The 13,500-nt window shown below is 42.5% G+C and overlaps 1 protein-coding gene across 10 annotated transcripts in view; it reads right to left on the bottom strand.

Moving 5' to 3' along the window:
- The window catches only part of LOC130181201 (mitogen-activated protein kinase kinase kinase kinase 3-like), a 40,573-nt gene that overhangs the window by 4,989 nt on the left and 22,084 nt on the right, over window positions 1-13,500 (bottom strand). For 2 of the 10 annotated variants that reach the window (XM_056395112.1, XM_056395116.1), the window contains 19 exons: window positions 12,327-12,379; window positions 11,781-11,819; window positions 9,341-9,415; window positions 6,887-6,938; window positions 6,346-6,727; window positions 4,579-4,685; window positions 3,926-3,967; window positions 3,615-3,699; window positions 3,386-3,465; window positions 3,173-3,233; window positions 2,920-3,037; window positions 2,737-2,795; window positions 2,435-2,538; window positions 1,969-2,140; window positions 1,800-1,868; window positions 1,607-1,699; window positions 1,376-1,446; window positions 728-783; window positions 566-619 (listed from right to left, as the gene is read on the bottom strand). In XM_056395112.1, coding sequence (XP_056251087.1) covers window positions 566-619; window positions 728-783; window positions 1,376-1,446; window positions 1,607-1,699; window positions 1,800-1,868; window positions 1,969-2,140; window positions 2,435-2,538; window positions 2,737-2,795; window positions 2,920-3,037; window positions 3,173-3,233; window positions 3,386-3,465; window positions 3,615-3,699; window positions 3,926-3,967; window positions 4,579-4,685; window positions 6,346-6,727; window positions 6,887-6,938; window positions 9,341-9,415; window positions 11,781-11,819; window positions 12,327-12,379 — 1,772 coding nt within the window. The remainder of the gene's footprint in view (window positions 1-565; window positions 620-727; window positions 784-1,375; window positions 1,447-1,606; window positions 1,700-1,799; window positions 1,869-1,968; window positions 2,141-2,434; window positions 2,539-2,736; window positions 2,796-2,919; window positions 3,038-3,172; window positions 3,234-3,385; window positions 3,466-3,614; window positions 3,700-3,925; window positions 3,968-4,578; window positions 4,686-6,345; window positions 6,728-6,886; window positions 6,939-9,340; window positions 9,416-11,780; window positions 11,820-12,326; window positions 12,380-13,500) is intronic. The other 8 variants (XM_056395121.1, XM_056395122.1, XM_056395117.1 and 5 more) reach the window with 6 other exon arrangements.

Below are 13,500 nucleotides of genomic sequence, written 5' to 3'. Positions count from 1 at the left end.
ATATGGTCCAAGCCTTTAAAAGCCCTGTTATTTGGAAAAAGGCAGCGGAGGGATGTGATTTGTTTCGTAACTAAGCCCCTCATGAAGTGTTCTCTGTTTACCCGGAGGAAAACTGTGACAAAGCTGTTAATACCGTTTTAACAGGGACCCAAAGGCTCACACATTCACACATTATAACTCAAAGGCACTCAGCCGTTGGAGAACGAAACAGTAGGCACCAAAATTATCCAGTGGTAGCTCAAAGCAAATATATTTTGTGCAGGTTCTACTGATCCCAGGCAGCAAGCTGTCCTGCTGTCAGTTCAATATAGTGTTAACATGCTGCATCAGACCAGACAAAGATGATTTTGGTGTCTATGCTGTCATGACTTCATTGGTAAAAATCACTTTGGTGTAATTTCTCTCTCTCTCTCTCTCTCTCTCTCATACACACACACACACACTTCTTCCCACACAGTCTTAAAGCTCCCAATCATTGAAATCTGGCGTCATGCACACCTCGAGAGTCCCCGACAGAAAGAGGGAGAGTTTTAGGCCGTCTGTGGCCAGCGAGCAGTGAGTGTACCTGGGCAGAGTGCGGCCTCTGTCCTCTGCATCTGGATCTCTACAGTCAGCACGTCTTCAGTGATAAGACATCAGAGTGGGTGTTAACAGAGGCCTACGTGCGCGATGTGTATCAAGTGAGAAGTCGGTGTGTATGTGATGGTGTGTGTGTCTGTGTTCTCACCTGTCTGATCCCAGTAGTCTGAAGATGCGTGTGCTGTCAGAGATCTCCTGGGTGATCTGGGGAATGGAAGAGAAGACAAAGGCCGAGAGAGACAAAGTCAAGGTCAGAGCTCGCCAGGAGGACCCACCAGTCCGAAGGGTCTGACGTCGGGTGGTAGATAAACTTCAAGTATCATGGTCAAGTAAAATCAGGATCATGTGATTGATGGTTACTGAGCAAATAAGTTTGATATTCATGATAAAATGTTTGGATCCTGGTCTTTGAAACCTGCCTCTCTCTCACAAGGCCAGATGGTTTGCAGGGATCAGCATCCCTGATCAAATGTTTCCCCTTTTCAAGCTATTTTGCAGATCTGAAATAAATGTACCTATACAATTAATTTAAACTCATGCTCCATTAATCCACTTACATTACAGGAAATCAGCAGCTTCAAGAACTGTAATCAAAATCCTATTATAGTCTGAGATTAAATAACATCCCGCCATGATGTCTGGAAGTGAACCTCATTACACACTCCATAGGCTTCTCTAGTTTGCACGCACGCACGCACGCACGCACGCACGCACGCACGCACGCACGCACACACACACACACACACACACACAGACACACACACACACACACACAGACACTTAGTATCAATTGCACCTCGTTGGTCTTGAAACTCCGTCCCTGCATACCATGCCTCCAGAAGGCCAGGACACTGTCTTGGAGACAAACTGCAAAGAAACAGACGAACAAATTGGAAGACATACATGTCGATTCACAGTAACTTATTCTTTCTGTTTATGACCCTGTTGTTCTTGATGTGGCCCTGAGTTGAACTGTTTCAACATTTATGTCAGGAGTTATATTGATGTGATTTAAAATTCTTCATACCTATGGATTCGATCTGGAAGTTGAAGGTCAGCTCGGCTGAAAGCTTTCTGCTGGATTTCAACCGGCCCTGAAGGTTCACTATCTTTATACACCCTGTGGAGAGAGATGAAGTAGCTGAGTCACATTCTGGCAAATCTGTTGCAATCTGACCCGAAGTCATCAAAGCTGCACAGTGCGAATGTGTTTTACTCACTGTCGAGGCAGACTAGGATAGTGTCTCTCTCCAGCTGAGTGACATGGATCACACACGTCTGTGGTGTGTCTGCAGAGAGAAAGGTGAGGGGGAAATGTGTTGTTTTTTGTTTTTAACCAAATCAAGTGTTGTCAGATTAACACAACAGCACTGGTCACTCTGTTCTCACCTGCTTCTGTGAACCAGGAGGAGGTAGAGTTGGGGTTGACGGTGCCGAACCGGACCACCTGGTTGAGTTCGGTGCCTTTACTGACCGCCACACAGATCAGAGGGTAGGTCTGCTCCGGGACCACCAACATCTCAAAGACCTCCAATGGACACGGTAACGGGAAGTCGATATTCTGTCGCATGGATGAAAAGAAAGTAGGTGAAACGTTGGTGTCGTCTGTTTTCTCAAAGGAAAAGGGGCTACAGACATTTCCCAAATCAGCAGCATGTTCTGATAGAAAAATACAGAACTGTGCTGCTTTAGAGAGGAATCCAAAAAAGATCTGGATGTAGTGCTCGAGTTTGGTGTAGGCAGTAGTCTTGATACTGAGTATTATATTCAAAAGACATTTTTTATTACTTCAAATTGGCTAAAAATGGAGGTGAGGAAACACAAATGAGGAATTCTGCAGAGAGCAAAAACTGACCTTGATGAGCATGAACTTCTGCATGGACTCCACCCACTCCAACAGCATGACACTGGACTGGAAGGCTCCACACAGGTACTTATGGCCTGTGTACGGGTTACGCACTGCACAGAGACAACAACAAAACATCATCACCTATTACTTTGTGGGGTAATACTTAAGACTTGGTTAGCTTCTATCACTAGCTGTGAAATGTCTTATATCTCGAACGAAACAATATTTGCACACGCAAACTTGTAACACATCTTGAACTCGCAGTACTGGTCACAAAAAGTATGAAATCTTTCATCACAATGACTCACCTACGCAGCACTTTTGGCACCCTTTAGTGTCTGGAATTTTATTGGACACAGCAAACTTCCTGTAAACAGATAAACAAAGAACAAAGAAATACGGGTTTCTCTCAGAAAAAGGCTTTTGTGTTGGAGTTCAATACATCAGAGGACTTCAGTAAAATAGGTTTGGCTTCCTGGTCGGAGAGGTACCTGGGAATCATCTTATCAGGCAGCTTGTGTGTGGGAATGGCTACTGGTAACTTCTGTAACTGTCTGGCCTGTTCGAACAGACCGCTCAGACTATGGGAGTACAGCTGGGAGGCTTTTCCTGGAAGTGCATGAAACAGAACAGAATAAAACGATAGAGAACAGAAGAGAATGAATAATCTTGACTTCAAATTTTAATAATAAACAATAGAACAGTTTCTATCAAAACCACAGACACAGATATGTTAGAGCTCACCAGATATGGAAAGGAGACAATTGTTCATGACATATAACCAGGTACACCGCCGAGGGAAGAGCTGCAGGCAGATACAAAACATGACTCCCTCATTACTGAGGAAATTCTCACATAAAAGAGTAAAAAATATGAACCAGAATGTAAATAAAGCGAAAACCATATTATCATAAAGCATGTTAGTGTTTTCTTAAAGTGCATGATCTTCAGTCTCACCTGTTCCATCGTGGTCTCATGCAGCTCGTTCAGGTTTAACGTGTAGATCCCCTCCTCAGCTCCAAATATCAAATACTGATCTGCGACACACACAAACAGACAAAACATTTTAGAGCAAAGCAAAAGCTCACATCAGACAATACTTACAGGTTCCCTCAAGAGCCAGGGTGGTGCTTTCATCACCCTGTGAGGTGATGTTCAACGCTGTGTCTGCTTTCCTATTGGTTACCTCTGGTGTCGGGGTTGATCCAAGAGGTGGCACAGTGGATCTTCAGGGGACAGCCGTTGAACACCTTGGAGAAACACGCACCCATCTGCAAATAATAGGTAAATATAAACGTGGTGCAGATGAAGAATTGTTCAGAATTGTGCAGATTATGATGCAGTATCATGTTGGGATTCCTTCCAGGGTTATTAATCTGATGGTTTTTCAATAGTGTAATCCAACAAATGTGAGAAGCATGTGATTAAATACGGCGGTAAATCTTTGCAAAGTTTCAACTGTTTTCTGAAGGAGAGCCGAAAGAGATTGTTACTTACATGGACTTTGGGTGTAGGAGGGAGGCCATTACTGATTGGCTTCTAGGACAGACAGATAAACACACACACACACACACACACACACACACACACACACACACACACACACACACACACACACACACACACACACAAACACAAACACACACACAAAGTCGGTCAGCAATGGATTGTGAGAGATCCTGTGAGTCAATCTTACACAGGGTGTCACAATTTGACGAGCAGGGACTAATGAAGCTGAAGTTACGCATAAAGATAAAACCCTCTAGTTTTTGTTGCGGTGTCCCCACAAATGTCAGCTTTTCCTTCAAGATCACCAAATCTTCCACAGTACCTGAACATTTTAGGATTTAATTTTGAATCTTATTCTGCTGTGACAAAACTGGAACAACAATTTCCCTGTGCAGTGTTGGCTTTTGTCGTTGGCTTGGGAGGCGCCCAAATGCCACCCTTCCTTTGCACAGGCACCCTGACTGCGTGCGACGACCAATCCCTCATCGGCACCACGCATTCCACAGAGTGCCTGACTTATCTGCTCCGTGCCACAGCGATATGAGCAATTTAAACAATTATCTAATTTAATGCAAACTTCCAATTTTGAATGGGATCTCTGGCGGTCTCTGGGTCACTGCTGTAGATCCAGGTCTGCTTACCGGAACATCCTTCTTGTCTTTCCGTATGGGGACACTAGGGGGCATGGTGGACTGTCTGTCTGCTGGACTGTCCCTCTCACCATTGTGTGGAGAGTTCAGCCCATTACCTACAACAACGGAGACAATGTGTTTGAGTGTCAGAGAAACTGAGAGAGTGTGTGAATGTGTGAGGGGACAGAGAGGGAGAGTGTATGTGCATATGCAGATGTGTCTTCGAGGGAGAAAAGTGAGTGAAAGAACAGACAATGACTCTGCTACTGCTAATCTGCAGGACTAGAGACACAGAGGAGAGTCAAACTAAAACAGTAACAAACAAATACTGGGAGCAGAGAGGGAGGGAAGGAGGGAGGGAGCAGGCTAGCAGGAAGAATACAGAGGATCAAATATAGTCATGATCAAAGGAAGGTGTGAATGCACCATATACCACCAGGTAGACGGTGGTGAATATAGATCAGATATGGCTGGAAGGCCACATTACACTCTACATGCACTATTATGTTCAATAAGTTTGTGTTGGCTGATAAAATAGTCAAATAATGAGACTTTGTAACAAATCTCTGTAGCTACGAACAAAATCATTTCCCGTAAAGATTGAGAGAATGACAGACACACACACATTTGCGCACACACCGTGCTTTGCTACCGATGCGTGCCTGCTGAAAGCTTTAAGGTCCATTCCAGCATAAAGGTACATTTCTAGTCTTTGTTTTCATCCTTTCAGTGTTGCTGCTGGTTTTTAAAACAGGTGACCGTGCAGTTAACCACATTCTCCAGTGTGTTTTACCCCTTCTGTGATGCAACTCCAAACACCACAATAAACAACTTCCTAGATTTCTAGGAAAAGGTAGGAAATCTAAATATTCAGGAAAACGTCAAGTGCACGACCAAGAAATTGGAAAAGTTCCTCTCAAAAACTGATCTGAGAACCAACAGCCAACCTGAGCGCATTGTGTCTTAACTTGGAAGTTTTAATCAGACCTGCCTTTTCTCAATCAATACAGTACGGAAACAGCTAAACCAAACTAACTAACTTCTGCTTTTTATATAGTCCTGAGATTAAAAGGAAATTAAAATGTATATTTTAAACAATTACAACTAATAAAATGCGCTTTCCCCTCTGTGCAAGTTGTAAAAATTTCCACTGCTTTAGAAAGTATGGGAAATGTAGAAAATATTGGAAAGACTCATAATTTGGTGCCTTGATGCAATTCTTGTGTTTGACTATTTAACAGGAACAGGAAAAGACCAAATTTAATCCAAATGAATGAAACAATGGGAAGAATGTGAGTTGATAATGCACTTTTGATAAAGAATCAAAACTGAGCCAATATCATTATTCTCCTTAGACAGAGACAGCATGGACATTAAGTAAATGTATTTTAGCCCTTAATGTAAATAGAGGATTCATTCATATGTGCACCATCATAAGAGTGTATGTTCTGATCAGCCAGGACGATGTTTTCTCCTCTTCCTTCTTCCTCCTAGGAAGTGAGGGGAAGTGGTAGCAGACTACTAGCTGTTGACTGATTGGATTAAAGAACCAATCAGACTTCACAAAAGATGACAAACAATCATATTGAGCAGTGGCTGATGGACGGAAGGAACTACAAACAAAAAAAAAAAAGTTAAAAGCACTATTATTAATGAACTCATGGAACAAATAAATCAACCAGACTACGAGGACTGACTAATGGGAGACCACACAACCAATCGAAGGGGACGACAGGGTCTGCGGACACGACCAATCTACCAATCGGCTGCTCTTACTCTCTTCCTTTTCCTCTTTTTCCTGCTCCTCTTTCACCTCCTTCAGCACCTCCCACGCCTCCTCCAGCTCCTCCTCTGTGTGAGGCGTGTGGAGCCACTCCCAGAAATGCCTAAAGCTCCCATCATCCTCTGGGGCAGAGTTTTCGACGTCCGTACGCTTCGGGCTCTCGTTACCTAGGCTACTGCGGCGGTGGGGTGGCAGCTTCGGGGGCGGGGGCCGCGGGGGGACATTGGAGGCGGGCCTGGCCGGGCTCGGCGTTTCTGGGACCGGACAGCGTTTGATGGTCCCTCCCCCTCCGCCGTCGTCCTCGCTGTGTGATTGGCTGTCGTCTTGTTTTTGTTGCTGCTGCTGCTGCTGTTGGGACGAGCAGATGGACTTGGGCTGAGAAGAAACGCAGACAAAGAGTTAGAGAGAGAAATCCCATAAAACTCAAAACAAAACAAAAACGTCTGTTGTATTGAAAATGCTCTGACAACAATTCTATAACCAAATAACCACGTTACAAAATGACACTAAGCTGAACTGTTCGGTTGTTCGTACCTTGGGGGGAAGCGGGGGCGGGACCTTTGGCCTCATGATAGTGCTTGATTTACTGAAGAATGAGAAGACGGAGGATTGAGACTCTGCTTGATGTTACACTCATAAACTAAACTGGAAAATGCTGTTTATTACAAACATGACTTACACTGGGAACACCACTGAGGCTATGGTGTCACTTGCCATTTTAAAGCAACTTTTTCTTTGATCCCAAGGGACAGCTTTCATCACACATTAAAGTATTCATACTAAAGATCATGTGTATACCTATAGAGGTTTAAAAACCGGTTTCTTTAAACTGTTCTTTGATAAATAAGAACGATCACACAAAAGGCAAAGAAGCACAATCACACAGATTTTAGAAATTGAGTTTGTTCAATGTGTAAACATTTTTCGTGCATCCAGACCAGATTCAGTTTTCTACATGACCAGAGGTTAAAGGAAACTCTGAAATGACAAGTCCAACCATAGCCTGACACTTTGTGACACTAGGACAGACACAAGATAACTACTGTAAAGGGTTAACCACTATATACAAAGTGAGACTGACACACCGGGGATCATTATGAAAAACTACATTTTTAAAGTCTCTGAGAATAGCAGCACTGATACTGAGAAACTGAGAACACAATGAAGCCAGTGTCACTGAAATTACTGCATGCATTTTTGGTTAAAATACTAACTTCTAACACTTCAAATTCAACATAATTCTAAATCAAATTGTACTTATTTGATTTGATCCACCTGTTAAACACAATATTTAATCAAGCAGAAGTGTAAAACATTTTTTGTATTTGCATTACACTTGTTTCTTGTTTGATTCAACATTTTTTTAAACACCTGTTAACGTCTAATAATCATCATTTTGAACGCAGACCAGCGCTGCATTCACAGAGACTTTATCTATTTCGCCTAATAAACTACAGATTTAAAGAGAAACATGTTAATGACAGACAATGAACCAATAAGAGATCAGAGAGGCTGGCAACCAATCACAGTGAAGTTACAACTTATCAGTAACTGACACAGTTTACACTTCCAGGGCTGGGAGCTACATGGTCCGTCATCGATGCAGAAGTCATCTCGTTAAGATGAAAACAAACGATGAAAACAAACACTGTATTGGAAAATGTGTCATGGTGGTGGGATGCTAATGGTAAACACCTTCCTTCAGTTGAGCTTGTGAGGTTGCTAAGAAAACATCTGTTTGGCACAGAAGGTGAGAGGATTTGTAACACAGCACTCTCGGCAGTTCATCTACTGATTTAACAGATACTGTGGAGAGCTCGACTGTTTCTGCAGCTGGATCTGTGCTGGTTCAGGATTTATCAAAGGGAAATCACAAAAAGCTTATTTTGTGACAACAAGCTACAGAATTGAGTTTTAGTACATAGCTATAGCCAGCATGGTTAGCTTGTGCTAAGAGCTTAAATAGTTTAAGTAACTATTCTGGAGGTAAAGCATTTTTCTGATGTCACAAGCAGTTTTAGCTGTAAAACATGAACTTTTTAACATATAAATAGCTGAAACTGTTGCTCTGACTTCACTTTACACTAAAATTGGTTGTAGTCAATTTAGGAATTCAGGTTCTTTCTATTTTTGTAATCACTGTACTGTGTTCTCTGGACGTGACCATCAGCAAAAAACCTAAAAAAAATGAAAGTATAAAGGCCTTTTCTGACTTCAGTGGAAAATGTCTGTGTAGAAGGAACGCTCCGGTCCGCCGCAGACGTCTGGCTTTTACACAATGAGGGACGAGGCTGGTCGCCAAATATACAGTTTTTTTTAAAGGCCGGAGATGACAGAAGGCAGTGTACAAACACACACACACGCAAACACACGCGTGCACACACACACACACACACACACACAGACAGCAAGGAGGCGCACAGATGGTGGCACAAGTGGAAAAAAAAACAAGACAAAAGCAAATAAGATGTCAAGGTCATGATGCTCTTAACACCAAAACTACACCCAGACCTCAGACTCTGCACCTAACAAAGACTGGCCCTTAGAATCAGGGAAAATTAAATAAGATGCACCAGAATTTGATATGTAGCTGGATTTCCGTGTTTCCTACCCTTGACTAAAGCTAGTCCCTGTGTCTTCATGGAAGTAAAAACCTTCTATGTTAACAGCCTCCAGGTCAGTTTTTTGGGGTTAGGGTTACTGTTAGTAGTTATTAAACTTCACACAAGTAGTAACAGCATGGAAAACACACAGGCTGTAAACACACACACAAACACAGGTGGCATATGTGTGGCATGATGGTGGGGTGTGCTGCATAGAGATGCACGGATGAAACTGTGGCAAAGACAGGAAGACGTCCTCCTTGTCCATACTCCTCATCCTCCTCCTTTCCTCTCTGAATAGAGGGAGGGATGTGTGGAGAAAGAAAGAGAGATGGGGAGACAGGGAGGGAGAGGCTTCCAGCTCTAAGACTGGGAGACAACTTACTGAGTGTGAGTTTCATCATCATCTGCACCATCATCATCCTCATCCTCATCATCCCCTAAGTGTGCCACATGGCCCCTGGGAGAGGAGGTGAAGATAGGAGTGGGGAAGAAGGGACAAGGGAGGGGTGGAAGGACGGAGGGAAGGAAGAGAGTAGAAACAGAGGTTGGAAGTAGGGAGAGCATAGGAGGGAGAGATTAAGGGAGAAAGGGAGCAAGCAAAGGAGATGGGAGATGACAACAGGACGAGGAGGAGGAGGTGGAAGAGGATTGGGGGAAGAAGGGAAAGGGGAGGGAGAGCTGAGTGAAGCTTGGTCCACAAACTACCTCTAACCCCTGAACCCAGATCTGAAAGGACTGAACAGATCCAAACAGATAGTGGAGCCCCATCTTCACACTGAGATCAATAAAAAATCAGCAGATTTCCCACAGAACTGAACAAACAGGGGAATTTATTCACAATTCGCTGCTGATTAATTCCACAACCAGACACTTCCTGACTGTTTAAACCTATACAGTCCTTGCAGATCTACACACCCCTCCACAACATCTGATCAGTCAATTCAACTCAACTGAAATTTATATCCTTTATTTATAATAACTACACAGAGAAACAATCCATTCTTTGAAACTGGCTCGTATCAGAGAAAACAGTAAGTTGTTTTTAATGTCGTCTCCCTGTTGTGTCATTTGCTCTTGTTTTAATTGTCTTTTGATGCTGTTAATGAAAACTAAACACTTCCTTATTAATGAGGTGGGAAAATTCAATATCATGTACATATCTATGGCATTTTTATTCTTATTTATTTATTTTTAAACAGAAACACTGTCTCTACTTTGCAATGCTTTTGAACAGTGTTAAGTTGCTGTCAATAAAACTCAACACCTGCAGATATTTCACAGTAAAAGTCTATCAGGAAAGCTTTTAATGTGAAACATCTGTGCAGAACGCGATGAGTCTCATTGACAGTAGCTTTGCACTGATCGAACAAGCACCAAAGTAGAAGCATGTGGAGTTAATCAGTGAATAAAACAGTATTTCTATTTAAAAGAGAAACACTGAGCAGATAGTGAGTATGAAAAGTTTTCTTGAAGTCCCTTATTAGATTTTATTTATTTGAGCCAGGCATAACCTGAGCTATTTTTGAACACCTGTACAACAACAACAAAGCCTGTACTGTCTTTCTTTGGAAACAGAAAGGACTGAGCTGACTCCCTTCAAAGTGAATATATTGTAAATTTATCCCATCAAACAGAACCTTCAAGCCCAAACCATACACAGTATACTAACCCTTATCTTGTATTTAGATACAGTAAAGTATACAAATATGCTGTGACAAAGAAGAATCATGGTCAGCTGGTTAACTATCAGACCTCCGTCTAAAAGCCTTTCTAAATAATTGTTAACAGTCTCTCCATCCTCTTGGGAATACCACAGTGGTTAGGTTTACCACGTCAGAATAAATAACAACTGTCTGTCACAGATAAGCAAGAAAAAGCCACTTTCATCTACCTGTCAGATTCCTGTTGTATGTATTCTGCCACAGGTTGAGTGGTGCTGCGTGGTAACATCCACCTCAGAGGCACATGTACAGACTAAAACAAACCAAGAACTGCATTTACTGCAGGTCTCGAAACTGCGGCCGGGCTCTACTGTTACTGCTGTCCGTTAATGGGGACGAAAAAAGGAGAAAAACTGGGAGCAACTAAACTAAAGAAACTACATTTTAAGAATATAATAATTTTAATATAACTTGATCATGTAAGTAAACATAGATCCAACAGACCTCCCTCGTAAACAATGAAGACTTGCATAGAAAAGAACTGTAATTTGGGCCCCACTGACTAAAAGGTTTACAAGACAACTTTGTCCCTTTTGTCTAGAGATGTGAAAACCCTCTAATCTTTGTTACTGTGCAGACCAAAGAATTCAATGAAACACATTTGTCGTAACAGATCATAGAAAATAGCAAAGCACAAAAACGGTGATCATCATTGTCTTTGGGGCAAATACGAAGAATTTCTCCACAGACTTGCCAGTATAATTGCTAAGAACACCCACTGCAGCTTTGGCTAAGAAACTGCATATACGTGCGTGCATGTGTGTGTGGGTGTGTAGGTGAATGCACACAAGAGAGTGTGAGTGTGTATGTGTGTGTGTGTGTGTGTGTAAGCCATGCTCTGCAGGAAGCTCCTATAAAGCACTGCCTTTTCCTGATGACATCAAAGCGTGAAGCAAGCCGCAGAGGGAAAATAAAAACCCACGAGAGTCCAAACTGCTGAGGGCCATGACAGCCTGAGGGCGTTACAGCAGCGTTAGTTGCATGTGATTGGCCCAATTAGTCCTGCCGTTAACAATGATTGGCTGATGGGTGGGCGTGGTTAGAAGACCGGCAAATCAAAGCACCCTGGGTCAATCAGGGTGTGAGAGGAGTCTGACTCACCTCTGATGAAGCTCTTCCTCCACAGACTTGAGAAGACTCCTGTTTGTTGAATAAGTGAAGAGAAAAAGGCACACGAGGAAATGAGAGGAAGAAGAAGAAAAAAAAAAAACCTCAATTAAGAATTTATTTGCTGAGAGTGAAGGTCTACATGCTTTAGGAATCTTCTCGACTCTGGAGGACGTTCTGCTGCCCTGATCTGAACCTGAGCTTTCTGCTGACAAAGCACACTTGTCAGCAGAAAGCTCAGACCAACACACAGCTTCAGTGTCCTCAAACTACAATCATGAATAAATCATCAAGCCTACAGCATGAAATCTCTCGCTGCCTCACATTCTGGCTCTCCAATACTTTGTCCACAACTTTCCTCAATCTAGATGGTTAATAATAATAATTAAAAAAAAAAAAAAAAAACTAGGTCAGCCACAACTGTAAATGAAGGAACAGGAGAAAATTCAAGCGACAGAGAGAAAGATGATGGTGGAAAAAAGAGGAAGAAACAGACATGATGAGAGAGACAGACGGACAGAACGTGAAGGTGAGACTCACTTGTTTCCTCCCAGTAGACTTGGTGAATCATGGCCGTACTCCAACTGCAGGTCCTACGAGACAGACGCAAAACATTACTACTGTGACGTGATAATTCAGAACTGGCTCATTTTAAAAAAGGATGCTACGTATCTGATTTCTCCAGAGGCACAAACAGGGCTGAAGCTCTGGGCCATGTGGCTAAATAACCACGCTGAAGCAACGACCACAACTGAAACCCTGTTCAAGTGCCAAAATGGCTGCAGGGGCTGCTACTGTAGCAGCCGCAGTGACAGTTCAACAGCCTGCTAGAAATAACACCAACCCCCATGAGACAGGATTTCACCACAAGTAGAGTTCATAACCACAGACACACACACACAGATGTATACAGTGGCTAACTGTGCGTGTATAGATTTGACTCTTGCTGAGTTCACATTGTGGCTTAATAAATGTGTTAATCATACCATGTTTGCCACGAAAGCAATTCCCTTTTTTCTTCATAGCTTTGATAAAGCAGATGTTTGACGATTACAGATTTGTTCATATAATTAAAAGTGCACCTGTCATGAATGAAATAACAGGTGCATTGTAATTTGTGTCTCTTTCTCCTACAGGAAGATATTTACGGACTCTAAAAGACTAAAGCAATTGTTGAATTCCTACTTTATCCTCATCAGAAGAAGCAAAAAGACGAGCAGACTGACAGGTTGTAGATACCTGCAGTGATCCTGCTCAGTTTTTTTCAATATCTTCTTAGTTGGTTCAACATAAAAGTTGCTTTAAACCTGTGGTCCCTGTGGCTTGTGATGCCCTAAAATGAAGTGTACTCATGACCTGCCATCACAAGTTATGACCTTGTTTCAGCTTTGGGTGAAAGTTTCTACTATTTCAAAAGAAAAAAAAAGGTAAAAGGGAAAACCACTAAAGTTAACATAAGAAAATATTAAAAAAGTTCTGGCTGAAATTACAGCTATAGCTACCAAGCTAGATAAGCTACCCTAAAATCTAATGGGGGGGGGGGGGGGGGGGGGCACTACACAGCAGATGAGTTAGCTGTGAACAGAGCTTTTTTAATGTTTTATTTTTTCTTTTTTTTAAGTATCCAGTTGCGCCATCACGCCTCTCCGGCATGTGGTGAGACCCAGAGCTTGACAGGCCTGCTGTGCCTCCTTACGGTTGTGAAGCTATGACT

This window comes from Seriola aureovittata, chromosome 14 (assembly GCF_021018895.1).
Source record: "Seriola aureovittata isolate HTS-2021-v1 ecotype China chromosome 14, ASM2101889v1, whole genome shotgun sequence".
Taxonomy (NCBI): domain Eukaryota; kingdom Metazoa; phylum Chordata; class Actinopteri; order Carangiformes; family Carangidae; genus Seriola; species Seriola aureovittata.
This window is presented reverse-complemented; position numbering and strand designations above follow the sequence as displayed.